We start from the raw sequence: 27,371 nt of genomic DNA, 5'->3' as shown, positions 1-27,371 counted from the left end.
ACAAATTTATTTTATCATAATGTTACACAACATAGAGGTCCTCAGGTTGAAGACGCCAAAGACCTAGGGTGAACAGTCTGTTTTTATGCTTAGGTTCTGTGAAGCAGGGACAGCTGTGTAGGAATATGATTGGACAAAAGGGTCTGAGCGAATGGGAAACCCAGCAAGGCCAGTCTATTCAGAATCCTATTGGCCCCTTAGTTGTGGTACTTCTTCCTCCTGGGTATGGGCAGGGCCGCTGTGGAATGAGGGTCCTAATTTCTTTATGACTACATTTAACACAGAAAGGCAAGGGAAGTTTGGAGTAATCGTTCTAGTTTTTATGGCTGGATTTGAGGGAAAGGGGTACGTGTTTCTATGACCCACCTTGGGGAAGAGGAATTCTGGTTTCTATGATTCACTTTAAGGGAGAATGAGGGAAACAAGATCAGGAGGTCAGAGGAAAACTTTGCTTCTAAATCCTTAATTTTGCACATAATTTTCTGAGCAACAACAAGTACTCTTCATTTCATTTACTCTTTCCTTGGCAAATTCCTACTCATTTTCCAGCCTCAGCCTAGAAGCAACTTTCTTAGAGGCTTTCTCTCACTTCCCCTTTTTCTAAATTATATCCTTTTGGTTATGTCTCTAATGGACTCTTCTTTTTTTATAACACGTATCTCAACTTGTATTTATACATTTATTGTTAGAGTCATGTTCTATTGTCTACATTTCTATAAGGACAAGACCCATGTATTTTGTTTGCCACTGTATATCCAGTACTTAGCACAGAATCTGACAAAACAATCCCTTATTGAATAAATGAATGAAGGAACAACTTCCTGAATGCAGCTGAGATGTGAGGGGGATTTCTTTTTTCTTTTTTTTGTACTGGGAATTGAACCCAGGGGTGCTTTCCACTAAGCCACATCTCAGCCTTTTTATTTTTTTGAGACTGGGTCTCCCTAAGTTGCTGAGGATCTTCCGAAGTTGCTGGGCTGGTTTTGAACTTGTGATGCTTCTGCCTCAGTCTCCAGAGATGCTGATTACAGATGTGGGCCACTACACCTGGGTAGGGGGGTGGATTTCTTCTTCCTTAAATGCAACTGTTGGTAAGTACTAAGGTCTACTCATTGATAGAAAATCATAAGTCAAATTCTGTACTTCTTTTTTTAAAAAATATTTTTATTTTTTAGTTTTAGATGGACACAGTATCTTCATTTTATTTATTTTTTTAAATGTGGTGCTGAGGATCAAACTCAGTGCCTCACACATGCCAGGCGAGGATGCTATCACTTGAGCCACATCCCAAGCCCCCAAATTCTGTACTTCTTTACATATCAAAAGGAATCTTCAGAAGGGAAAGATCAGTGTAGTTAAAAGGATTTGTGTAAGAAGTAGAATTTAGAACATTTTTCTCAATGATGAAACATGGCATTTCAACTCAGGAAAGAGCACAAGAAAAGACAGACACATAGCTGGGTGCAATGGCGAGGCCTGTAATCTCAGGGACTGGAAAGGTGAGGCAGGAGGACTGCAAGTTTGAGGCAAGCCTCAGCAACTTACAGACCCTCTCTCATAATTAGAAAAACAATAAAAAGGACTGGGGATAAGGAGATATAGATCAGTGGTAAAGGGTTAGGGATGTGGCTCAGTGGTTAAGTGCCCCTGGGTTCAATTCCAGGTATGAATAAAATAAATAAATATACAATAGATGCATAGGAAGAGTTTTGATCTCATTCATGATAGAGCAATAAAATTAAAACTACAGTGAGGGACTGGGGTTATGGTTCAGTGGTACAGCGTTTGCCTCACATGTGCCATCCTCAGCACCATATTAAAAAAAAATAAAGCTACTGTGCCCATCTACAACTAAAAAATATTTTAAGAACAAAACAAAACTACAGTGGACACTATTTCTTATCTAACAGTTGGCAACAATTCAAAAGTTGATAACATCCTTCCCTAATGAAGTTATGGGGAAAACATGCATTCCCATTACATTGCCGGTCCGATTGCAAAATGTCAACATTCCCACAGATAAGCATTTAGCTATATCCAGCAAAATTACATATGAACTGACATTTGAATTAGTAATCCAACTTTTGGAAATATATCCTAAAATAAGATACATGTCCATGATCCTTCATTACAACACTATTTGTAATAGCAAGAATGGAAACCATCCAGAAGTCCATCAGTAAGAAAGCCGTTGAATATACTATGGTACTAGTTTTGTCTCAGACCAGGGAAAACTTCTTCAAGTTGGCTCCTGAGTCTTTGACATTACCCAAGTAGTCTTAAGATTGCTTTTTGGTGGGAAGGAGAGGTTGAGAGCTCAAGGGACTCTCAGTGGGGTGAATGCCCTCCTCTGGGGTTTCTAGCTACAAAGATTGTGCTGGCTTATGTACAGATTGGTGCAAACTTGTTCTTTCAGACCAGGAGCCTGACACTGAGGGCAGCCAGTGTGAATTCTCATTTATGGTGGTCCACTTGTGAGGAGTAGAAAGTTTGGTGGTCCATTTTCAGAATACTATATTTAGCTTTAATTGGGATATGAGATCCAATTGTAGCTGTTTTAACTATAGTCCTTCCCTTAGCCTGCCTCAATTCTAAAATTAGGTAATCATGAAGATTATACCTCCATTTCCTCCTATCAGGGCAGGGAAAGCTCTGTATAAGGCATAAAAACAGGTGATTGCCTGCCCAGATGCGCTTGCCAGCCAGGTTTGGTAGCTCGCACATGTTTGATCTCCATGGGCACCTAAGTATTTCTAAAACACAGGAGGGAGGAAGCTGCCTGGCCAGAGGTTTGCTTCATGACCACTACAACACCTTTGCTGCCGGCCGCCACTCCACCCTCAGACTTGTGATGAATCAGGGGTGGAAGGAGTGGTGACCCTTCAAGTTATTGGGCTTAGTGCTGTGCGTCTGGTTATTCCTCTTGATTACTGACTGCAGCTGTGTTCTACAGGACAGTCCATGGCAGATGCACAATATGGCTATGTCTTCTTTTCCAGCTGCTGCGACCAAGACAGAAAGAGGCCTTCGACTGCATTTTGAATCAAATTGTTCAAGTTAAACATATTATGGTGCTTCAAACCGATGAAATACTAAGCACAAAGTAGAAATATTTACATCTACTAGTATTGAATGATTTCCAGAATTTGAGAAAGGTAGAGAGAAGTATGCTATTTATTTAAGAAAAAAGGATATGCAAATATACATGTTGTATTTATAAAATAAATACATGAATCATAAAAAGTGTTTTAAGTTATTACTTCCAGGCAGGAAGGGAAGAGAAGGGAAAACAAGGATTTTTTAGAGTAAAGAAAGGGAGTTAGGGATGTATGAAAAGGTTTAGGGACTGGGGGTGTCAATCAGTGTTTGAGGGTGTGCTTATCATGTCTAAGGTCCTGGGATCAGTCCCCAGAACTTAAAAAAAGGGGGGGGGCTAAATAAAACCTTGAATTCCTAAATTTGAATTGGAAGTATCAGTATGAATTAATGATGCATTTTGTTAAAAAAAAAAAACCAAACCAATATAACCTATCTCTGTCCAAAGACATGTATAGAAACCACAGAACTCCTTAACAGTATGACACAGGTTATGGTCTTTAAGGTTTGCTGCCAAAGGAAACAAAGTAAATGGCTTATGAGGGGAATGAGGTAAGAAATGTATAAAATGAGCCTGGAAAGCAATAAAAAGACTACTAGAGTTGTGTCAAAGACTCAGGAGCCAACCTGAATCAGCCCCTACTGGCCTAACATGAAACAATTTGGGTACCAATAGTAAAAATAAGTGTAATGGATTACATTGGATTCATAATGATAGCTATTCATTTGTAAGAGTTTTTGCCTAGCAGGAATGTTTTTAAAGTAGTATAAGATAATGATCTAATTTTATTTTCCACTAGAATAGCCTACTAGTCATCTTTTTTCACTAATATGTAATACATTGTCATTCTTTACTCTAAAAAATCAGACTACTATGTACATATATATGAGTCTCTCTCTCTTTTTTTTTTTTTTCTTGGTTCTTTACCTGCTTCCTTGTACATTTAAAAATATAAGTGCCTTAATTACTATGGCTTTATTATATAACATCTTTTTATTTTTAATTTTTTTTAGTTGTAGATGGATGCAATACCTTTATTTTATTCATTTATTTCTATGTGGTGCTGGAAATTTAACCCAGTACCTCACATATGCTAGGCAAACACTCTACCACTGAGCCACAACCCCAGCCCTATAACTTACCTTGTAGAATGTCATTTCAATCCTATTTTTCTTCAAAATTGTCTTGAATTCTCTAAATAATTTTTCTATATAAATATGAAATATGTTAGGATAGCAACCTCAGAAGACATATATAGCCTATTTTTAAAAAATTACCAGCTATGCTATATTGGCAATATGGGAAACAAATTTATTGAATATGTAACTAAATAAATGAAAAACTAGACTCCATGGACATATAAAAGTAATATATATGTAACAGCATATATGTAATACATATAAAAGCAATAGCACAAATAACAGTGATATTTATTTTACCTGAATGATATTACATATTTTTTTGAGGGGATATCTAAGGCTTTTGAGTTTTTGAAATGCAACATCTCCTCTATTATAGTATATTCATTATTTTACTTTTTTGGTCTGACAAGAACTGAAAAAGAGAATTAGTCTCAAATTCAGAATGAACAATTCTTGCTATCTATATTTTCCCACATGTTACAAATGCACTGTAACTTTCCAAGACAAATAGTGACCTGAACTAAATATTGAATCACTATCAAGACTCATGTACATTTTTTGAAGTTTTTGGTCATTGGGGATCATGGCATTTCTTTTCTCTGAATCACAGACTGTCAGAAATACTTTCCTTTTACTATTAACATCGGAACAGAAGATGTCCTATTCTACGACTGACTGGGGTAGAAATGACACAGACCAGAAATGGGAAATGGTTCAGGGTCCTGGAATTCCCCTGGCTGCCTAATCAAGTGGCTTTTGAAATGTTTGCCCCCTGGGCTTCGCAAGAGAAAAGAAAGCATCTCATTTTATTGACATAGACTGCCTCGCAGAAATTAAAATATTGAAAAAGACGTCCCCTACAATACAACAAACACTGCATGCCATTGGGTTGGCACACTGCTAGAAAAGGTTAAGCCAAGGTTAGGTTTTTTTTTTTTCACTTACTATTTTCTGTCACTTAACTATTTAAAAGGGGTTTTGATAATGGCTTCTTCTGTGGTTCCACGAGTGTATATACACCATTTTATCCAAATATTCGAAAAATGTTGAGTGTGAGAACTATTTCATGTTGCTAGAGATTAGTTTTGAAAATAAAGACACTTTTCACATAATACAGAAAACCAAAACTTTAAAAGTAAACAAAATGTGATCGATGATAAAATGCACCAAGTCTAAATTAATCTGCTGCTGTCATTTTCAACTTACACAGGCGGCTGCGGCAAGCTGATGCTATGTAGATGCACTGAGCTCAGAAAAACGGTTCGAATAATTTACTTTATTGAAAAAAAAAGGGAAAAAATTCACTAAGACGGACTCATCCGTGCACTTGGTCACCTTAGACCAAAGGAGGCTTCACACCGTGGCAGTTTTGCCCGGGGCTGGAAAGATCCACGTACCCAGGCAGCCCGCGGGAAGGTCGTGAAACTTCCGGGGCAATAGTATTCCCTCAGAGTTTCTCAAGATTCAAACGCAACGCTCCCGGCGCGCACGTTTCCCTCACAATACTGTTAGGACACAGAAGGGGGAACGTTAAAGATGTATCGCCAGGTTCAAAACCGAAACACTAAGTCGTTGCGGACTGCCGCCTTCCCGCGCCAACCGGCCGTTAAGTCCAGCAGGGTAAACACACAGCACCCCGCCCGCAAACATCCTTCCGGGTTGTTCCTCTTCCGGAAACAGAACGTGGGCTTCACCCAGCTCCCGTGCCGTAGACTTCACGTACTTGCGCGGCACGTGATTCACGTCCCACGGCAGGACGTACTGACGTCACCGTGCGTCAGCGTTGGCCCAGCTGGGGTTTGGGTTTTGGGAACGGCAGAACGCCGCGGAGGTAGTCGTTACCCGTCTCTGTTTCGCTTAGACGCAGTTGCTTTCCTGGTGTGAGGAGGTCTTCTAGCAGCTGCCCTGCTTTTGTGCTTTCAGCGCTGGTACTGTGGTGAGTGCACCCCTTTCGGGGCCGGCGGGGACTCACTGCCCCGAAGGTGCGGCCGGGTGGAAAGCTGGGCCTGGGGCCCCTCCCCCAAACGTCGAGGGTCGCTTAGGGCACTCTTTCTAATCTCGCTGTAGCTTTTTTCCCCCGGAAACCTCAGTTGCAAGACTTGCAGTCGAAAGGGATATATTTTTAAATGACTTGTTTTCAAGCTGACTGAGCCCTTGGACTTTGACCAAAGTGTTTTCTGTAAGAATTTTTGCAAGATTTTAAACTTGGCCCTCAGTATTTAATATTTTGAAGACAGTTGTATGGCGGCGAGATATCATATTTCAGATAGTTGTAACTGTGCTCTGTCACCTAAGTAATCATATTCTGGGTTCTGAGAAATAACTCGGGGGAAATTAATGGGTAAATCCCATAGTTTCTTTTGTTTTCCCTTCCAGTCTATGCCCCGCCCAGCTACATTTTGCATAAAGAGAGCAAAATCAATACGGCTCTGTGTAAATAAAAATCTATAACTTAGAATATAAGAAAGGATCAAGAATGTAGCTCAGGGGTGGAGCGCTTGCCTAGCATGAAGGAGGTCTGGGTTCCATCCCCAGTACCTCAAAAAGGGAAATTTTCATACACACACACACACACACACACGACCTGGTGGAATTAAGACAGTTTTATAAGTGGTCATATGGCCAAGGCCAGTGTGTTACAGATGATTGTATTTTTTGTTTTTGAGTTGCTTTCTGTGGTTGTTCCTTTGGAATTGCGAGGCAATGTTAGTGTTTCAGGATTTATTAGGTTAATGAGCTCCTCCTGATGCCTTTTACCCTGAGTGGGCTAGGCAGTGACTGGGCATTGAAAAATAATGTCTTTTTTCTGTGCTGTCACTAAACAGGTGTAGTGGTATCTCTTATTTTTCAACACTGTTCCGTTTTGTCTCCAACAAAGTGCCAGAGATATTATCTTTATGAAAAGGGAGGAAGACCAAGGACAAAATGTTTTTCTGTTAGGAAAATGTGCTTCTGTCTTTAAAATTGTACATTTAAAAAGATGTCTAGTTCATGGTGTGGGGTATATTGCATGTATCTATACAAGAGCTTTTCTAATTGGAAAGTTTTGGTGACAAATTGCTGGAATTCAGATGTATTATATAAAGCATAGATCATTCTTAGACTTTACTGAATAAATTGAAGAGTGTCTAAGTTCTATGTGCCATGCAATTATAGTTTTCTAAAATACCTTTTTTTTTTGTTCTTTTCAGATGTACAGCCCTGAAGAGTTCCCCCCTATTCATTTTTTCCCCTGCAGAAATGAATCTCATTATGGAAAGTGCAAAGCTTTATAAAGGGATAAAGTTTGAATTTTATGGAGTGTAATTTTGTGTATGAATCACATTTTTAATATATAGTTTTCCTAAAGAAAGCTAGTAAATTCTGGTACATTCTGTGTAAACATTAATTCTATTAGTAATATAGTGTTAGGCATTTGTGATAACAAAAGAGCTGTCTTGATAAATTGATTCCTCATTTATCATGACTGATACCATATCTGAATGGTCCTTAAATGAAAATCAGTTTATTTAAAATTTTTAATGCAATATAGAAAGTGTGTGTTGTGGAAATTTTATGGCTGATTTTATGGAGAAAATACCGTCAGTTGACCAGGTATAATAAAGAGATATGCAGAGTTAAGAAGAAAGACAACGTGATACTGCAGGAAATAGAAACAAAATAGATAATGTTTAGCAAAGGTAGAGGAGTTAACAGTGAGCTTTAAACAATATTCATTTGACATCTCTTATAACAGGTGTGGGACACAATAAGGCTTTGGGTGTTGACTTCCCCAAAAGTTGTTGGCTGAAGCTAACATAACCCACTTAAGTCAATTCTGTGATAAGTTGTGTGCAGTTAGCTTTTAAATAATGTGACCCTTTGAAAATTTTAATTACTTATTTGCTAGAATAAGATGGGATTATTTTGGATTTCACAGTAAAGTGCTTGTAAAGGGGAAAAAAGCCTAAATTTAACTTTACTTTTGTGGCATAAACAGTAATTGTCCTTATATCTAGACTTTATAGCTTGTAACCAAAAGCAAATTAAAAAACATAATTTATGTATTCTATAGTTACTTAGAATTTTGAGAATATAAACTTCTTTGAAAAATAGTTTTAATACCTTTAGAAGTGTGTAAACTTTTTTCAGGCCTTTAAGTCAGTTATTATACCAAATTGTGAGCAAAAAGCTTGTAGGTTACTTAAAAGTGTTAATAGAATCCCAAAGTACTCATAAGTATCTTGGTAATTTAGGAGAAATATAAATCTAGTAAAAGAAGGTATGGTGGTTCAACTAAATAGAAGTCTTTGATTTCTTTTTGTGGTAAAAAGTGACAAGAAATTGTATGTGAAAGTTTTAGTCATCAAAAAGTACTTCTTTCTACTCATGCACAAAACTACCTCCAAAGAGTTATCCAAGATCCCTTGCATCAAAAAATAAGGAGTATAATGGAAGACAGCACAATCTTGTCAAATTGGACAAATAACAACAAACAAACAATGAAGTATGATTTTTCATGTGAGCTCTACAGAATGTCTACATATTCAACTTTCCCCATCGGTGTTCCTGTTTCAGAAAGGAGTCTTGCTCGTGCTGGTTTTTATTACACTGGCGTGAATGACAAAGTCAGATGTTTCTCTTGTGGCCTGATGCTGGATAATTGGAAACAAGGAGACAGTCCTATTGAAAAGCATAAACAGCTATATCCTAGCTGCAGCTTTATTCAGAATCTGGTTTCAGCTAGTCTGCAAGCCACCTCTAAGAATACCTCTCCATTGAGAAACCATTTTGCACATTCATTATCTCCTAGTTTGGAACGGAGTGGCTCATTCAGCGATTCTGTTTCCTGCCTTTCACCGAATCCTCTTAATTCTAGAGCTGTGGAAGACTTCTCTCCTTTGAGGACTAACCCCTATAGATATGCAATGAGTACTGAAGAAGCCAGATTTCTTACTTATAATATGTGGCCCTTAACCTTTTTGTCACCATTGGAATTGGCGAGAGCTGGCTTTTACTATGTAGGACCTGGAGATAGGGTAGCCTGCTTTGCCTGTGGCGGGAAGCTAAGTAACTGGGAACCAAAGGATGATGCTATGTCAGAACACAGGAGACATTTTCCCAACTGTCCGTTTTTGGAAAATTCTCTAGAAACGCTGAGGTTTAGTATTTCAAATCTGAGCATGCAGACACACACAGCTCGAATGAGAACATTTATGTACTGGCCAGCTAGTGTTCCAGTTCAGCCTGAGCAGCTTGCAAGTGCTGGATTTTATTACGTGGGTAAGAAAAAAATAGCTATATGCTTTTCTAATTTTTTTTCCCCTAATTTGTTTTTACTTATGTGTTAGAACATGTGTATAGTCGATTTTTGGTCCTTTTTTTCCATTTAGATCGCAATGATGATGTCAAATGCTTTTGTTGTGATGGTGGCTTGAGATGTTGGGAATCTGGAGATGATCCATGGGTAGAACATGCCAAATGGTTTCCAAGGTAATATATATATATATTTTTTCCTCCCTTTTCATTGCTGGGATACAGGGTCCTTGAACATGCTAGGTTTACACTCTTACCACTGAGCGTTAGCCCAAGTTTCTGTCAATGTGTTTTGAATATGCATTCCTACATAAAACTCGGGGCTTGATTAAGTTTACTTTTATATATAACAAAGCCTCATCATGGGTGATTAGTCTTTCAAAAGACCAAATTAAAATGTTTAATCTTTTTGTGTACTTTTCTTCTTTTGTAAGAAGCCATGCACTCTGGATATAATTTAACTTATTTTTGTGACTCATTTGATAGAGCACGAGTGAGCTACAGTGACATACTTCCTTTAGCTATGCTTACTGTCCATAGTTACTACCCAGGAGTCTATTCAGATTATTAAACAAATGGATTAATCCACTTACGAGGTCAGAACTCTCATAATCCCAGTTTTTTGCCTTTGAACATGCCTAACATGAATTTTGGGGGACCTTTCATCCAAATCACAACAGTACTCCTTATATACTGACACCTCATTATCTCCTACTCCTGCCAGTTACCTGCTGGCAACTTCTTTCTGTCTTTATAAATTTGACTATTCTAGGTACCACCTGTAAGTGGAATCATGTGATATAGATAATGTTTTCACCTGTGAATGCATTTCACACTAATGAAGAATATCTTGCAACATTTCAGCAAATTATCCTTTTTGTCATTTTTGTCTGATACCTGATGAAAAAGAAGTTGAGGGCTGTACATATAGCTCAGTGGTGGAACTCTTGCCTAGCATGCTCAAGGCCCTGGATAGTCTGCCATGGTACCAAAAAAAGAAAGAAATAAATTTGATTATGCATCAGTACATTGTTAAAAATAGTACTTTGTATCATCACTATTCATTATATATGATGTAAATTTTGATTTTTTACTCTGAAAAATGATAGTTAAAATTATAATGTAAGACAAAACACTTTAATTTGAAATTTACTGATATTACAATATCAAAAATTGCTTTCAAATTTCAGTGTTTGAATTGCTACATTTTGTGCTTTGTAAAGCAAAATGAAATTCTTAAATTTGTATATTGTGTTTAGTTTTAAATGGCTAGCAAAGGAGAAGACTTGGGAGTGCTTTTTGGTAAATACTTTCCTGAAAACAACAGGTTTTAGTTGTGAATAATCTTTACTCTCAGTAAATGAAAAACCACAATGGATAATTATTATCACTGTAGTTTAGCACAGTTCACTTACTCATTTGTCAAATATTTAGGTACTGTTTAGAACTATTTTAGATGCCAGAGATGTATCAGACAAATTTCTACCTTCATGGAGTTTATTGGAGAAGGGAGAAATATGGGGCAGCAGGGTTTATTATACTTCATGTCTTTAACCATTAGAAATATACAGTAATCAGTTCAACAGTAAAAATAAATTAAAGTTATATGAAGGTCAGGCATATAAGACAACTAGCTGTGTCGTCTACGTGATGAACTTGAATCTTTAGTGTGTTTATATGTTCTCTACTAACTTCTAGTGTGTGGCTAATACTTTTCAGAGTATTCCGTTTTAAAGGGGAAGGAAATTTTTGTTTATTTTTAAAAAAGGTTTGTTGAGTTATAATTTACATATAGTTCACTTTATGAGTTTTAATGCACTGAGCCATATAATTAGTACTGCAGTTAGAACATACAGAACATTTCCATCAACCCATAAATTTGCTGAGTAGAACTTCAGTGTTCTCATGAACAGATTTTTGATTATTGACTTAATCTCTTTACTAGTTATAGATGCATTCACATTTCTACTTCATGATTTTAATCATGGTAGGTTATAGTTTCTAGAAATTTGCCCATTTCTTGATTGTCCAGTTTTTTGTTGTATAGCAGTTCATAGCAGTTTCTTATGAGTTTTTATGTTTCTGTGATAGCAGTTGTGATGTCTCCTCTTTCTGATTTTGTTTGGGTCGTCTCTCTTTTTTTCTTAGTTTAGCTAAAGCTTTGTTGATTTTGTTTGTCTTCTCAAAACACCCATCTTTTGTTTTCTATTATTTTTAAAATAGTCTGTTTATTTTTATTCTGATCTTTTTTATCTCCTTTCATCTGTTAATTTTGATCTGATTCTTTTTCTAGTTCTTTGAGATATAGGGTTAAGTGTTGTTTTTTTTTTTAATATGGGTATTTATTTTAGAACTGCTTTTTTAGTGAATCCTATGAATTTTGGTATGTTATATTTGAATTTTTGTTTTTGTCAAGATTTAAAATTTTTTTTCCATTTCTTCTTTGATCCATTGGTTGTTGAGGTACAAAGTGTACTGGCTTTTGTCCTCTTATTGATTATTTCATACTAGTATGATCTGTAAAGATACTTGAAATGATTTTAGTCATCTTGAATTTGTTGTGACTTGTTTTGTAATCTAACTTATGATCTGTCCTGGAGAATTTTCTTTGTGTGGTTGAGAAGAATGTAGATTCTTTTGCTGTTGGGTGAAGCCCTCTGTATGTCTGTTTGGTTCTGTTTGGTCTGATGTGTAGTTCAAGTCCAACATTTGCTTACTGATTTTTCTCTCTGGAGGATCTATCCATTTTTGCGAGTATGGTATTAAAATCTCCTACTGTTGTTATATTGGTATCTATTTCTGTTAAGACCTTTGTCTCATGTTACAGTTTAAATATAACTATCCCTGCTTTCTTTTGATTTTTATTTGCATAGAATTTTTTTTCTACCTTTACTTCCAAATTGTGTGTTCTTACAGGTAAACTGAGTCTGTTGTAGATTTTTATCCACTCAGCTACTGTGTGTGTTTCGATTGAAGATTTTAATCCATTTACATTTAAACTAATTGTCAGTATGTAAGGACTTACTATTGCCATTTTGCTAATTGTTCTCTGACTGGTAGTTCTTTTATTTCTCTGTTGCTGTCTTTCTTTGTGATTTGATGATATTCCACGTGTGCTTTGTTTTCTAACTCTGCATCTTTTGTTACCACCTGTAGGTTTTTGCCTTGTGGTTGCTGTGAGACTTATGTAGAACATGTTATAAACATAACAGTCTATTATAAACCAACAGTTTAATTTCAGTTGCATACAAAAATTCTCCCCTTTTGCTCTACCTCCTCCCCCTTACGTTTTATGGTTTTGATAGTATTACATCTTTCTTTATTACATATCCATTAACAAGCTATTGTAGCTATAGTTATTTATATATACATATATGTTTATTTATATAAATAACTTTGGGCTTTGTGCTTGCTGGGCAAGCACTCTATCACAGCCATACTCCCAGCCCCTTTTTTCTTTTTGACCATTATATATTAAAGTGACTATAGTCATTACACATTTTGAGTATTCAGAATTTTATTGCATTATTTATCTTTTTTTAATATATATATTTTTAGTTGTAGGTGGACACAATATCTTTATTTTATTGATTTATTTTTATGTGGTGCTGAGGCTTGAACTCAGTGCCTCACCCATGTGGGACAAGCACTCTTCCACTGAGCTACAACCCAGCCCTGCATATTTATCTTTACCAGTAAATTTTAAACTTTCATGTGCTTACACGTTACTAATTAGTATCCTTTTATTTCTGCTTGAACTCTTGGACATTTCTTAAACCATTGGTTTTGTTTTGTTTTGCCTTTTTTTCCTCCCTCTCTATTTTTTGTGGTGCTGGCCATCAAACCCACAGCCTCATGCATGCTAAGTACATTACCTATAATTGAACTATATCCTTAACCCTCTAGTATTCCTTGTAAGGCAGATTTAGTGGTATGAATTCCCTCAGCTTTTTTGTCTGGTAAATTGTATGTCTCTTTCATGTTTTTGAAACAGACATTTGCCAGGTAAAGTCTTGATTTGTAAGTTTTTATTTCCAAACACTTTAAATATATCCTTGAACTCTTTCTTGACCTTCAGAGTTTCTGCTGAGAAATCTGCTGGTAGCCTTTTGGGGTTCCCTTGTATGAAATGCCTATCTGTTCCCTTGCTGCTTTTAAAATCCTCTCTTTTAGCTTGACATGGTGGCATTCCCCTATAGTTCCAGGTGTTGGAGGCTGAGGCAGGAGAATTGCTTGAGTCCAGGAGTTCAAGGCCAGCCTGGGCAACATAGTAAGATCTCACCTCTACCAAAAAAACAGTTCTCACTTCATTTTTGATTTTTGACAGTTTATTTTAACATGCCCCAGTCCTCTTTGGGTAGAATGTGTATGGGGACTTCTGAACTCCCTGTGCCTGGACATCCATCTGTCTCCCTAGATTTGGGAAGTTTTCAGCTCTTCTCTAATCTTTTTGCCCATTTTGCTTTGAACTTGTGATCCCCCTTCCTCAGCCTCCTGAGCCACTGGTATAACAGGCGTGCGCCACTGCACCCATCCTCATTTTTTTTTTTTTTTAAATTATAACTTTTTTTGGTGGGGAGTAGCCTTGCATGTGTCCTGTGTGTTTTTTTGTTTGTTTTTGTTTTAATTTTTTTTCTTAGTTGGATTGGCCACGATACCTTTATTTTATTTATTTATTTTTATGTGGTGCTGAGGATTGAACCCAGTACCTCACACATGCTAGGCAAGTGCTCTACCGCTGAACCACAACCCCAGCCCCATGTCCTGTGTGTTTATTGGCACAATTAACTCTTGTAGACTTTCTGTACTGATTTTGTTGAGGAAATATCTTTATCTAGGGTGAGTGTGATAGCTTTGACTCTGTAGGATGCCTAGTGGCATAGTCTCTATATGACTCTGTTAGCTGAAGTCATTATGAGTGAGGAGTGCAAGGATCCTGTATCCAAGGAAGCAGCAAGTGTTGTTTGGGTCTTTGGTGGCAAAGTTGCTGGAGACTGGATTTCTTTTTCTCTTGGGAAGTATCATGGCCAGTAGCATCTCTCTTGGCACCAATTCTACTCTCTTGGGCAGATTAAAATAATAAAACCTTTTCATTTATTTAACAGTGGCTTTTGAAGAGCAGATGCTTTTAATTTTGTTGGTGTCATTTTTTCAATTTGTTTCTTATGGATTATGTTTTTGATCTTTTATTAATTTTTTTTCTTTTTTTTCATACTGGGGTTTTTCTGTTTTCTACTAGAAGTTTTATTGTTTTAGGTCTTTCATTTAGAAACTTGATCTATTTTTAGTTTATTTTTGCATATGATATGAGCATCAGTCAAAGTAGGGTTTTTTGGCATATGGATATCCAGTTATTTAACACCGTTTGTTTAAAAAAGAAATAGAATGGTAGTAGATGTTAAATGAACTGCTTCCTGGAACAACTTTGAGAAGCTGTAGTAATTTAAAGACAAGTGTTTGAGAAACACAGTGTATGTAGATGAAAATATTTGCTTTTATGTTTTCCAGAGGGAATATGGTAGATTGTGCCTCAAATATAATTGAAGAGTAAACGTTATCGAAAGTTTAGCAGTTAATATAATATGAAAGATAAAATTTTAGGAATACTGATTTATAATTTCTGTAATACTGTTAAGCTTGATAAGTAAGTTGTGTTTAACAGTTTTTCAGCTTATACTCCTTTCTAGGTTGATATCTCTGGTGTGTTAATTGAATGATAGAAAATATCAGAATATATCACATATTAAGAATGTGTATGTTTTATGATAATATTGTTTCTTTAAATGTTTTTGCTATGAGTTGTTATCAAATAGGTTTGAAAGCTACTTTTCTAGAATAATCAGATTATGCTTTTGGTATGAAACAATATTTAAACATATTTTTCTTATGTTTTAGGTGTGAGTTCTTGATACGAATGAAAGGGCAAGAGTTTGTTGATGAGATTCAAGCTAGATATCCTCATCTTCTTGAACAGGTAGATATATTTCTAAAATTAATAACATTGAATTCTGCTATGTGATAATTACAGAAATATTATTAGAAGTGATATTTACTTCTATTTGCTTATTAATTCTAGTTACATAGTTTATGTCTGTACTAATAACACCTGGTATTTAATTTTGTTACCAATGTGTTTGTTCAGGGCTCTTTAAAAAATATTGTTTTTAGTTTTTTTAAAAATTTTCATCCTACCACTGAATAAATTTGCAATGGGGTTGAAGAAGGATTTTAGTGGCTTTATTTTTTTCCAGGAAACAAACAGAAAAATAACTTGTTAGAGGTTGAGATCTTTTGATAGTAATCCAGTTCAAACCTTACGGTCCAAATAGAATGAGAAAACATTACTATATCTTCTTTCTCCTGAGGTGGGAGAAATACTTGAATTCTAATTTGGAATTGAGTGAAGTTTAAGGAAGGATACATAATTATGGTAAAACAAAGCAAAGTGAAGTATATGAATTACCTGGTTTTCAAAAGAGCATATACATTTATTTAAAGTAAACTTATTGTAGTGCTACTGTTCAGATTGTTTTGAGATTACTGATTTTACCTTTTAACTTTTCTCCTGTTTCATAGCTGTTGTCAACTTCAGATACTACTGGAGAAGAAAATGCTGAACCAAGTATGTGTGAAAGCGTTTCATATATAGAATGAGAATGTTTATAAGAATGTTAGGAATGAAAATATGTTTTAAAAAGAAAAGAACAAGGGGATGTTTCTGAAGCCGCAGGAAAAAATGCTGGGAAATTAACAAATATTATGTACATACTAAGATTCATGACATATTAAAGGATTATAGAAAGTTTTCCAGTATTTAAAGTACTGATAATTCCAACTGGGAGACAAGACACATGCAAACAACAACAATAAAAAACAGCTCAAAGCAAGGTCAAGTGAGAGGTACAGATATGTCCTCGGAAGAGGAAAAGATTGTTGTGACTACCATGATTTAGAAATGGCCCAGTTTACATTTGAAGTAAGAATCAAGTTAGATGTTAGGTATTAAAGTCAGATATATAATATTTCAGTGCAAGGATATCTTTGAATTAGAACTTAATTTTAGCCATATCTGTTAGTATTTAAAGGTATATATGTACATACATTATGTGTCCAAAATTATTAAAATAGTATACCGTTTTATGTACTACTCACATCTGCAAAGGGGTGCACTCTGTTCTTCGCACAACATTTCAAGGGGAATTTGCAGATTTGTAACTGAAACAGAGAAAAGTGACCAAGATATGTGAGTACTAGAAACTGACTTAGAAGGACTAGATAAAGGATTAGGTAACATTTGAACAGAAGGAGTATCTTGGTACATGGTAACTGTCTCCTGTAATGGAGCTGGGAGAGATCAGATAAGTCATGGTACTCATTGTTATTTAAAATTTGTAAACACAGCTGTCAAGTGGACTGCCCTGCAATCTTGCTGCAGTTCCCTAATAAAAATCACTTTGCCAGTCTTCAAAATGGCTATCTCACAAACAGAGCCACCAATCTACATTATATATCTATATTTTTCTTTCTGTTCTTCTATAAAACATGAATTGTTCTTGTCCTTAATCTAAGACTGACCCTTTTCCTTATTCTCTGGATTCTTCCCCCTTCCTACCAGTACTGGGGGATTGAACCCAGGGTACTTTTACCACTAAGCTGCATCCCCAGCCCTTTTTATTTTGAGACAGGGCCTCACTAAATTGCTAAGGCTGGCCTTAAACTTGCAATCCTCTTGCCTCGGCTTCTCGTGTCACTGGGGTTACAGACATGCACCACTGTGCTGGCCTCATTCTCTGGATTCTGTTATGATGTTGCTTTGGTAGTGATTTGCCTTTGTCATAATCACAGAGAACTGCTGTTAGCAAGTTATGATCTGTTAGTTAGCTTTTGATGTAGTTGAATGCTTTATCCTATTTTTTTCCTTCCTGTTTTTGTTTTTGCATCCCGCTGCCCCTTGTAACATTCCACATACTCTGCCCACATAGCAGGACCTAAGCCTGTACCCGCCCTGTGCCTGTGCTTTGCCCTCCTTAACATATCCTCTTTCTTAGCTTTCTTGATATTAGACTCTTGGTTTTCTCCTATTTTCTTCATTGATCATGAACAGTTTTCTTTGCTGCTTGCTTTTTCTCATTTCTAAATGACGGAGTACCCTTCCTGTTTAGCACAGAATTTCTTTCTTTTTCCTAGCTCCAGCCTATAATGTTCAACCATCTGTTTAAATTGCAAAAATACTTCCCATCTTATAAGGTGTATCAGAGTTAATATTGCAAAGCAAACATTTCTCCTCATCCTTTATTCCTCAGATTTGCTTCTTTTCTGGTCTTCCCCATCTCAGTTAATTGTACTTAATTAATGGTATTTGCTAAGGTTAAAAGTTCTTAGTTTGTGTATTTAATCTATTAGGAGTCCTTATTTCTGTCTTCACAACATATTCCAAATATGACTGCTTTGTAACCATCTCTGCCACTATCAACCTAATCCATAATATCATCATCTGTCATAATATTTTAATAGTTTTTCCTGTTATTCATTTTACCTTATTTTCCACAAAGCAACCAGAGTCACTTTTTGAAAACAAAACAATTTTATCAATCCTCAGCTTAAAGCCCTCCTAGAATATTCTAACAAACTTAGAAAAAAAACCAAAAGCTAAATTTCTTATGGGCCTCTATATCATCTGGGCATTGTCCTCTGTGATCTTCTACCACCTTCCCTTTCTTGACCATGTCAAGCTTTTCCCTTGTTTTAAGGCTTTTGCACTTGATTCTGTTGAGAGACTTCTTTTCAGGTATTCCAGTAGCTCACTCTTTCCTATCATTCAGGTCTTTGGTTTTGTTTTTATGGTGCTGGGGATCAAGTCTTTGTTTTGAAGTTTTTTCTTCAGATAGGGATTCCACATGGATTTGAACAAAGTTGTTCAGAATGCTTTTTTGACAATGTATGTTTTATGTTTATTGGAACAATTTTCCAGCAGATGGCAGTAAAGTTTCTTTAAGAAGTATGGCTGTAATTTCACAAAATGCCATATGAACTAGCATTTACCCTGTTACCAGAAAATGCTTCCCCAACTACCCTCTCTAAATGGCCTCCTGCCTCCTACTTTCTTTTTTAATCACTTATTTTTTTTCCTTCAGAGAATCTTTCTATATAAAACCATATTACTTGCTTACTATTTTAACCACATTTTTTATTACTACTTTACATACATTTTTGGGTGAACCAGTCTTCTATTTTATTACACTTTTTCATTTTATATTATTTGGTTCCAGCTATCCACAAGCTGGATAGTTTCTTTTCATTCTTCCTATGAATACTCTTTTTTTTTTGGTGGGGGGAATGCTTAGGGTTGAATGCAGGGCCTCATGCATACTTGGCAAGTGCCTGGAGATAATTTTTCACTTTTGTTTTTATAGCATATTGTTTTCCAAAAATGAATATATATGAGAATCATTTGGGTGAATTTTTAAACCGTAAAATTCCTTTCTCAGGTATGGTGGCAGAGGCCTGTAATCCCAGTGACTCAGAAGGCTGAAGCAGGAGGATTGCAAATTTGAGGCCAACCTGAGCAACTTAACCAGACCCTCTCTCAAATAAAAAGGGCTGGGGGTGTGATAAAGTGGTAGAGCACCCCTGGATTCAATCCTCCATACTGGAAGAAAACAAAAAAGAAAAATTCAAATTCTTCAGCCTTTTTTCCTAGAGAGTCCTTCATTAAATAGGTCTAGGTTGTAGTCTGGTAAGTGGTATTTTTAAAAGGTATACCATATTAATTAGCCATTATCGAGTTCAGATTTTTAATAGAGTTATAGGTAAATTGATGCATATAATTCATCTTCCTGACCAGGATGTGAGAATAAAGGTTATGTCATAGTCATTTTTTTCCCCATAGTTTATGGAATTTAATACCTTATGTGGAATTTAATATTAGCAAATGTCTTTTCTAATAGTTGTTCATTTGGGACCTGGAGAAAGTTCTTCAGAAGATGCAGTCATGATGAATACACCTGTGGTTAAATCTGCTTTGGAAATGGGCTTTAGTAGAAGTCTGGTAAAACAGACAGTTCAAAGTAAAATCCTAACCACTGGAGAGAATTATAAAACAGTTAATGATATTGTATCAGCACTTCTTGATGCTGAAGATGAAAGAAGAGAAGAGGAGAAGGAAAGACAAGCTGAAGAAATGGCATCAGGTATTTTGGAATGTTAATTATCTACATTATTTTTCAGTGAAGTTACTGTCTCATGTTGCAGGACAGCATCCTTTTCTCGTACCCACTTACTGCTGGTAACAATTCTTAGGCGTTTCTAAACTATATCTTCTGTACTACCTCTCTCAGTTGCTTCTACTTGAGAACCACTGACTATGGCATTTTTCTGTATGATTATTTCCTGTTAAGATTCTCTAAGTTATACTAATCAGAATTTTTAACAAAAGCTCTTTTCTTGAGCAATATTACATTTCTTCTTCATACATAACAAATTTTAATCATTTTTAAAGGCAAGATTTTAAAATTGGCTGCAGATATTACTTCTACTTTTAAAAAATGTTCCTTCAAATAATATTCTTAATATATTTTTCTCACCAACCCTTGTTTAAGAGATCCTTTTATACACATAAAAGGATCTCCTAAACAAGGGAACTTAGAATGAAATCCTAGGGTTTGATGAAAACCTTCTGCCCAACCCGAGGATGGTATGGAACTGATTTTGGTATTCATTTAGATTGTTTTAAGTCTCAGCCTCTCAGAACAAGTAATCATATATTCCTTAAACCAGTATTTGTTGCATATAAACATCAGTGCTAATACTGTGCTAATCTTGGTGATTGTTCTCAAGGAGCATGTAGATTAGCTGGGAAGAATCATATGCAAACGACAGGATTAAAGAGCTAACAAAGATAAATGTTGCATAATGTAGTTTAAATTGCAGTATTGGGTTGTAAGAGACTGTTCTTTTTAAGCTTGTAAAGTAGTTAGGAATAATTTAAGACACCCTTATTGTGTGGCCATGGAGCAAAATGTTTAAGACCCGTGGATTGAAATAGATTTGTGTTTAAATTCTGGCTTTTTTTTTCAGTTACTAAGTTAGCAGTTCGTTCAGCTGTAAGTCAGCTTTTTGATCTGTAAAATATGGACAGTAATAGTACCTATCCCGCAGAGGTACTGTAGGAATTAAATGAGATATTTCTAGTAAAATACTTGAGCACAGTGCCTGGCACATAAAATTTCTTTTCTGTTAATTTTTTATTGTTGTTTTGATGCTAGCAATTGAATCCACAGCTTCATGCATGCCAAACATACAACACTACCACTGAAGTACACATCCAGCCCACCTTTTAAGTATATTGATTTGGAAAGTACGAGTGGCTGGTAAAAGAAAGGATCTGAGGAAAGTGAAAAGATTTAAGGATTATAAAGCAGTTAAGCTCATGTAGAATTACTGTTGTCAGTGTACTTACCTTAATTTTGTGTCTCCAACTTTGTGTATGTTTCAGAATAGTCTTGAATTATGGATATGGGAAGGTTTATATGTGAAAGGTCAAATAAGGAACAGGGTAAAGAGCTAAGTGTGCTAATCAGAGAACATCATTGGAATAACCTAACTGATCTGTAGATTGGAATGGGAAATAAACAAAACCAAGAGCTAGCTCTTGTGCTAGTAGAATTGGGAATGATGTGGGGATTTTGAAAAAATAAAGAACAAATTTGTTAGCAGTGAGGCACAGGTTGTGGTCAGAGAAGGAAATTTCATAGTTTTAAAATGAATAGAGCTGTTCATTTCTAGAAAGTTGTAAATGGGGAAGGAAACTGGACTTCTCTTTTTATAATTTATTTCTAATGAGATTTATACCTTATAGCAGTGTACTTTAAAAAAATGTTTTAAGTCTGAAAATAAGCAGCTTTATAGTGATTGGGGCTCCAAAAGGAAGAATTATGAATAATACCATAGCAACTTATATTCCATAATAGTAAATTACTTATGAAATTTTATGTGATTTGAGATTAAAGGAGAAACATTTGCTTTTTAATAAAATCAAGCTTGATTCATATGTAATTTATTTAAAAATTGCTATAAATGTAGACAGTTTATTTTAAAAAAAAAGAACAGCCAACTATGTGCCAGATATTGTACTAAATTCTTTTTGTACATTAATCCTCAAAACTCCAATAGACTGTTATTTGTATTTTACAGATGAGGAAATTGATTGAGGTATATGGATGGAGATGTTAGAGAACTTGGCCAGTAAGTTGCCAAGCTTGCATGGGAACCTAAGTCTTATCTTGACTTTGTAGCTGAAGCTCTGCAAAATTATAGTTCTGCTTTCTGAGTATAAGATGTTTAAAAGAACCACTGGTCTAAGACACCTGGTTTTGCAGCTTATTCTGGACAAGCCACTCATTCTTTCTGAGTCTTTTTCTCTATCTGAAAATGGAAGGCAGTAATACTTGCCTTGTTTGATTGTTAGGGTATATGTGTCAGATGAAACAATTGATATGCAAATGCTTAAAAAAAGTAAAGTGATATAATGTAAATAGAAGTATTATTGATTCCATGGTGAGACAAATTCAGAGGTGAGAAACATTTACTACCTTTATATTTGCTGCTTACTGTCAACAGAATAAAGAAAACGGGGTTCTAATATGTGTTAGTATCTCAACTTTAAAATTATAGAAATAGAGACCGTTATTTTCTCTATTGTTTTATAATCTTCTGGAAGTTTTCCAAATGACAGACTTTAGAATGCAAATAAGTCATTTTGTTCTTTTTCAAGCCCTGTTCAGTAGAGTTAGTTGTTAATGACTATATGATTGTAGTGGAGGAGTTTAATGGATTTTTTTTTCTTTCTTTTTTTAAATAAAGATGATTTGTCATTAATACGGAAGAATAGAATGGCTCTTTTTCAACAGTTGACATGTGTCCTTCCTATCTTGGATAATCTTTTAAAGGCCAATGTAATTAATAAACAGGAACATGATATTATTAAACAAAAAACACAGATACCTTTACAAGCAAGAGAACTGATTGATACCATTTTAGTTAAAGGAAATGCTGCAGCCAACATCTTCAAAAACTGTCTAAAGGAAATTGACTCTACATTATATGAGAACTTATTTGGTGAGTTTGTTGGGAAAATCATTTTAAGAAATCCTTAGCATTATGTTAATGTTTCTGACAAGCAGAATAAATCCAATTAAAATATTTAACTTCTGCACCAAAGGTGGTGTCTTTTATTATCCAAGTAATATACCTAAATGTAATAGTTCTTGATAATATATAGCTTTCTGTAATGATATTTGTATCGTTCATTGGATAGTATGTGAAAAAAAATTAAACAGTTTTGTATTTACCTTCATAGAATGATGATTTTTGTATGCTTTTCTTTCCTCAGTGGGAAAGAATATGAAGTATATTCCAACAGAAGATGTTTCAGGTAAAATAGATTTAAGACTTAAAACCAATGTGAAATATTAACCTTTTTTTTTGTATCAGATGTAAAGTGAAAACTGAATTTCACTAAAGTTCTTTTTGTTATTAGGTCTGTCACTAGAAGAACAGTTGAGGAGATTACAAGAAGAAAGAACCTGCAAAGTGTGTATGGACAAAGAAGTTTCTATTGTGTTCATTCCTTGTGGTCATCTGGTAGTATGCCAGGAGTGTGCCCCATCTCTAAGAAAATGTCCTATTTGCAGGGGTATAATCAAGGGTACTGTTCGAACATTTCTCTCATAAAAGAATAGGCTATATTTTAGTCTTTACCAAAAAGCCTTTAAGCTGTTGTTGAACATTGCAAGCCATCTAAAATTAAAACAAGGAATGTTTGGTTCTTTATTTAGTAACATTTATGTTCTATTCTATTTAGGTATGAATAATCTTATTTCAAAAAGAGATAGTATTGTATATTTAATCTTAATCCGTTTAGTTGTAAGAGAAGACTTGTTTTTCATGAACTAAATCAGTATGTAAGTGTGAACACAGGAAGAATTAAAGGAGTAGTGTCAGTGTTGTTATGGGTCATTTCAGGAGTTACTGGATTTGGTATTTATGAAAGCTTTGAGTACTACATTACAGTATAGTTGAAAAACTGTAAATTAGTAACACTGGAATTCATCAGAGTTGTTAACAGATTCTTTGGTGCTTTTCACTTGTTTTGTTAAGTAAGGATTATTTCTGTTACTGATAAACAATATTTCCCCTAACCTGTGAGAAACAATAAAATGCTTTATGATTATTGTATCATCAAAATTTATTTTTTTTACCCTATTATAAAAAGTAATTTTCATCTGTGTTTACTCATTTGCTATGAAGTAAAAAATTGAATTCATGAAACAAATTATTGTTTTTTAAATATGATTCATGGGAATTCCTTTAAAAGACAATATAGTTGCTTTGTATAATATAGATAAAATGTTGGATTAAAACTGAATCATTATCAAAAACTCATAGTAAAATTAGATAAATCTACACTTATTTTTTTAAAATAAAAAATAGCTTTGTTGCATAGGTGTTGATAGGGTGAGCAGATAAGAAATGGACAACTGTAGGTACCTCCTTTTTGGCACAAGCCTATTTGACCTTTCTTACATCTAACTCTCTGGCAGACTTTGGAGGCAAGGTAGATAGGAGGTTTAGTGTTTAAAAACTCCATTTTCCTTTCTCCACTAGTCTTTTAAGATTTCTTCAAGGGCCGGAGAGTCCCCGCGTGAGCAGAGGGTGCCTGAGGCAGGGGCCAAGAAACAAAGTTCCTGGGGCTGCCTCCGGGGCCGCTGTCTGGGCTGCCTGTTGGGCCGCTCGCCGCCTCGCGAAGGCCATGGCTTCCAAACTCCTGCGCGCGGTCATCCTAGGGCCGCCTGGCTCGGGCAAGGGCACCGTGTGCCAGAGGATCGCCCAGAACTTTGGCCTCCAGCATCTCTCCAGTGGCCACTTCTTGCGGGAGAACCTCAAAGCCAACACGGAAGTTGGCGAAATGGCAAGGCAGTACCTGGAGAAAGGTCTTTTGGTTCCAGATCACGTGATCACATGCCTAATGGTGTCAGAGCTGGAGCTCAGGAGCGGCCAACACTGGCTACTGGATGGTTTTCCAAGGACAATAGTACAGGCTGAAGCCCTCGACAAAATCTGTGACCTGGATCTAGTGATCAGTTTGAACATTCCATTTGAAACACTTAAAGATCGTCTCAGTCGACGTTGGATTCACCCTCCTAGTGGAAGAGTCTATAATTTGGACTTCAACCCACCTCATGTGCATGGAATTGATGACATCACAGGTGAGCCACTCCTCCAGCAGGAGGATGATAAGCCTGAAGCGGTTGCTGCCAAGCTAAGACGGTATAAAGATGCAGCCAAACCAGTCATTGAACTATACAAGAGTTGAGGAGTGCTCCACCAATTTTCTGGGACAGAGACGAACAAAATCTGGCCTTATGTTTACACACTGTTCTCCAACAAGATCACACCTATTCAGTCCAAAGAAGCCTACTGAGCCTGTCCCATGGAAGAACCAAGAAGATGTGGTCGTTCATTCAATCGTGTGTGTAACATTGATGCCATGTCCAAATTAGAAGTCAGCTGAGATAGCTTACAGCATCTTTTCTGTGTAAATGGTGAACTGATAGGAAAACTAGTAAATAGAAAGGGCTCATGAAGAGGCCCTCCTCTGTCTTTCAAAAGAAGGCAACTCTGGACCTGTCAAGCCCTTCACAAGCAAGCCAGTGCAGGCTAGATTTCAGGTGTCTAACCTACACTCTAGTTGGGTTTGGACAGCCAAGTTGTTGCTTTAATAGCCTCTTTTTGCATGTGATGACAGTGGTCTCTGGTTCTCCCCACCCTTCCAAGGTATTGAAACACAGAACCAGTAAACACGAGAATGCAGAGGACTCTAGTCTTGGCTTTGCCACAGTTCTCTGCTTTGTGCCCCCTCGTAACAGTGGAATTGAATCTTATTGCTCTCAGTGGTTGCTTCTCTTGAGTGACTGTGTTCACAATTCATTTTTTTTTTTCCTGCTAAGAGTAACGCCTTTCAGCCATGCTCCATGGTGTCCCTCCTTTGCAGATATCCTGGGATGAAAGGATTTGTTTTCTTACATCTGTTTTCTCTCATCTTAGGATATTAAATAGAGGCTATTAAATAATACAGATAGTTGCTGCATTTATCCCTCTCAAATTTGTTTTTTTATGAACTGAGAGCTAGGGGTTACATTGAATCTCTTCATGCATCATGAACTGAGCCATGCAGAGGGTCTTATTTAAATGCTGGTCTGATTCTCATGGGCTTGTTCTGCTCATTTTATTGTGAAAAAAAATTAGAACCTCCCCCGCTGAATCTTTTGGAATCCTCAAAAATTAATCTATAGAAATGTTGGAAGATCATATTTTGTGTATAGAGGAAATAAGACCATATGGAATTACTGGACTAATAGAATAGTTAAGCTTTTTATTCAAGACAACAAAATGAATTTTGAATATGCTGCTAAAAAAAAAAAAGATTTCTTCAAATGGAGAATTTGCTGAGAAGGGTGGGTGAAAATTTCTCCATCCTCCAGTTTCTTCTCTTGCATTTGTTTCCCTCTTAATGTTCTGATACATGTCTGTAAATGCAGATGCATACATCTAGGTTCAAGACCTCATATCCAGTAAGAGAAAGTCTCATTATATAGAAAGAATGTAAAGTGAATTTTTTACGCCTTAAGTTTTATTTATTTATTTATTTTTGAGGTACTGGGGATTGAATTTGGGTCCTCTACCTCTGAGCTACATTCCCATCCCTTTATACTTTTTATTTTGAAACAGTATCTCACTGGGTTTCCTGTCAGATTTTGCAGTCCTCCTGCCTTAGCTTCCTGAGTAGCTAAGTAAGGATTTTTCTATGGTTATCTGTTAGTATGCCAGGAATGTGCTCCTTCTGTAGGAAAATGTCCTATTTGCAGGAGTATAATCAAAGGTACCCTTTTTATAAATTATAAACATGGAAATCAAGACTCAGTGAAAATGATGTAGACTGCTGGAGATGATAAGTGGTAGACTGAAATGTGTATGGTCCATGTAGGGGAGCCTCCAGAACATGTATCTTTTTCTTGATATTATACTTCAGTTGTCTACTTTCTTGTGTTTAGAAAGAATGTTTCTTCACCCTTTTAACCTAAATAAGGGGAACTATGTAATCATTTGTTAGACTTTTGTTTTTGTTTTTCACATTCTTTCTGAAAAGAGCTCAATTTCTGGGTCTGGAATTCTAAGAAACTACCTGTTGACTGATACTGAAGCCAGAATTAGGCAGTCAGTATAGATAGGTAAATCGAGTCAGGTTGGATCAAGAAGGACAATTTTGAGTCATTCCGGCAAGTTTATAACGTTAATGAATGTGTCCTGGGCTGCTCTTCCCTCTTCAGCCTACCTTTTCCCCACATTTTGGCTAGCCCACCAAGCATTTCCTATGAGCATTTCCTAGGCCTAGAGGGTGTGTCTAGGAATGAGGCAAGGAGAAGAGAAAGGGCAGGAGAACAAAGGAAGGACATATAAAAAGGGCAGAACACCTTGCTTCTTGGGATACCAGGATACCAGCTACGGCCCTGCCCCCTTCCCGGAAAAGTCTGTTACTCCTTTTTAAATAATCCCTGTTTTATATGCTTGCCTTGGAGAGCTTCTCTAATATTCAGACTTCAACATGTGAGAAAGCAGAACTGGTCACTGATAACCGGTGGTATCACTATTCCATAAGTCAAAGGACACCATCAACTTTAAAGACAGATCTCAAAAATTTTTCTAGAAATGTTAACATTTTAGTGAATTTCCCCTACAATATATAAAATCAATGAGTGCATAATAACACAATTTGTTGA

General features: G+C 36.0%; 2 protein-coding genes across 2 annotated transcripts; both read left to right on the top strand.

The window, feature by feature from the left end:
- The first annotated feature begins 6,004 nt into the window (after positions 1–6,004).
- Birc2 (baculoviral IAP repeat containing 2) lies at positions 6,005–23,769 on the top strand. The gene is made up of 9 exons (XM_046466675.2): positions 6,005–6,175; positions 7,431–9,501; positions 9,612–9,711; positions 15,430–15,508; positions 16,111–16,156; positions 19,482–19,724; positions 22,396–22,650; positions 22,925–22,966; positions 23,072–23,769. Exons 2-9 carry the CDS (start codon positions 8,670–8,672, stop codon positions 23,263–23,265), a joined length of 1,791 nt encoding a protein of 596 aa, XP_046322631.1. The 5' UTR covers positions 6,005–6,175; positions 7,431–8,669; the 3' UTR covers positions 23,266–23,769.
- Positions 23,770–23,922: 153 nt separating this feature from the next.
- Positions 23,923–25,685, top strand: LOC124108257 (adenylate kinase 4, mitochondrial). The gene has a single exon (XM_046466685.2). It carries the CDS (start codon positions 24,344–24,346, stop codon positions 24,905–24,907), a length of 564 nt encoding a protein of 187 aa, XP_046322641.1. The 5' UTR covers positions 23,923–24,343; the 3' UTR covers positions 24,908–25,685.
- The last annotated feature ends 1,686 nt before the right edge of the window (positions 25,686–27,371 follow it).

Source organism: Marmota monax, unplaced genomic scaffold (assembly GCF_021218885.2).
Source record: "Marmota monax isolate L192 unplaced genomic scaffold, Marmota_monax_Labrador192_F-V1.1 WCK01_AAM20220418_F8-fsc00045, whole genome shotgun sequence".
NCBI lineage: Eukaryota > Metazoa > Chordata > Mammalia > Rodentia > Sciuridae > Marmota > Marmota monax.
Note: the sequence above shows the minus strand (reverse complement) of the source record. Positions and strands in the feature narration are given on the sequence as shown.

Excerpts from the sequence above, each read along its gene's own strand:
- LOC124108257 (XM_046466685.2), top strand. The coding sequence starts at position 24,344 with ATGGCTTCCAAACTCCTGCGCGCGGTCATCCTAGGGCCGCCTGGCTCG.
- Birc2 (XM_046466675.2), top strand. The coding sequence starts at position 8,670 with ATGGAAGACAGCACAATCTTGTCAAATTGGACAAATAACAACAAACAA. Across the intron at positions 9,502-9,611 it reads TGCTGGATTTTATTACGTGG|ATCGCAATGATGATGTCAAA; the intron begins GTAAGAAAAAAA and ends TTTTCCATTTAG. Across the intron at positions 22,651-22,924 it reads ATTATATGAGAACTTATTTG|TGGGAAAGAATATGAAGTAT; the intron begins GTGAGTTTGTTG and ends TTCTTTCCTCAG.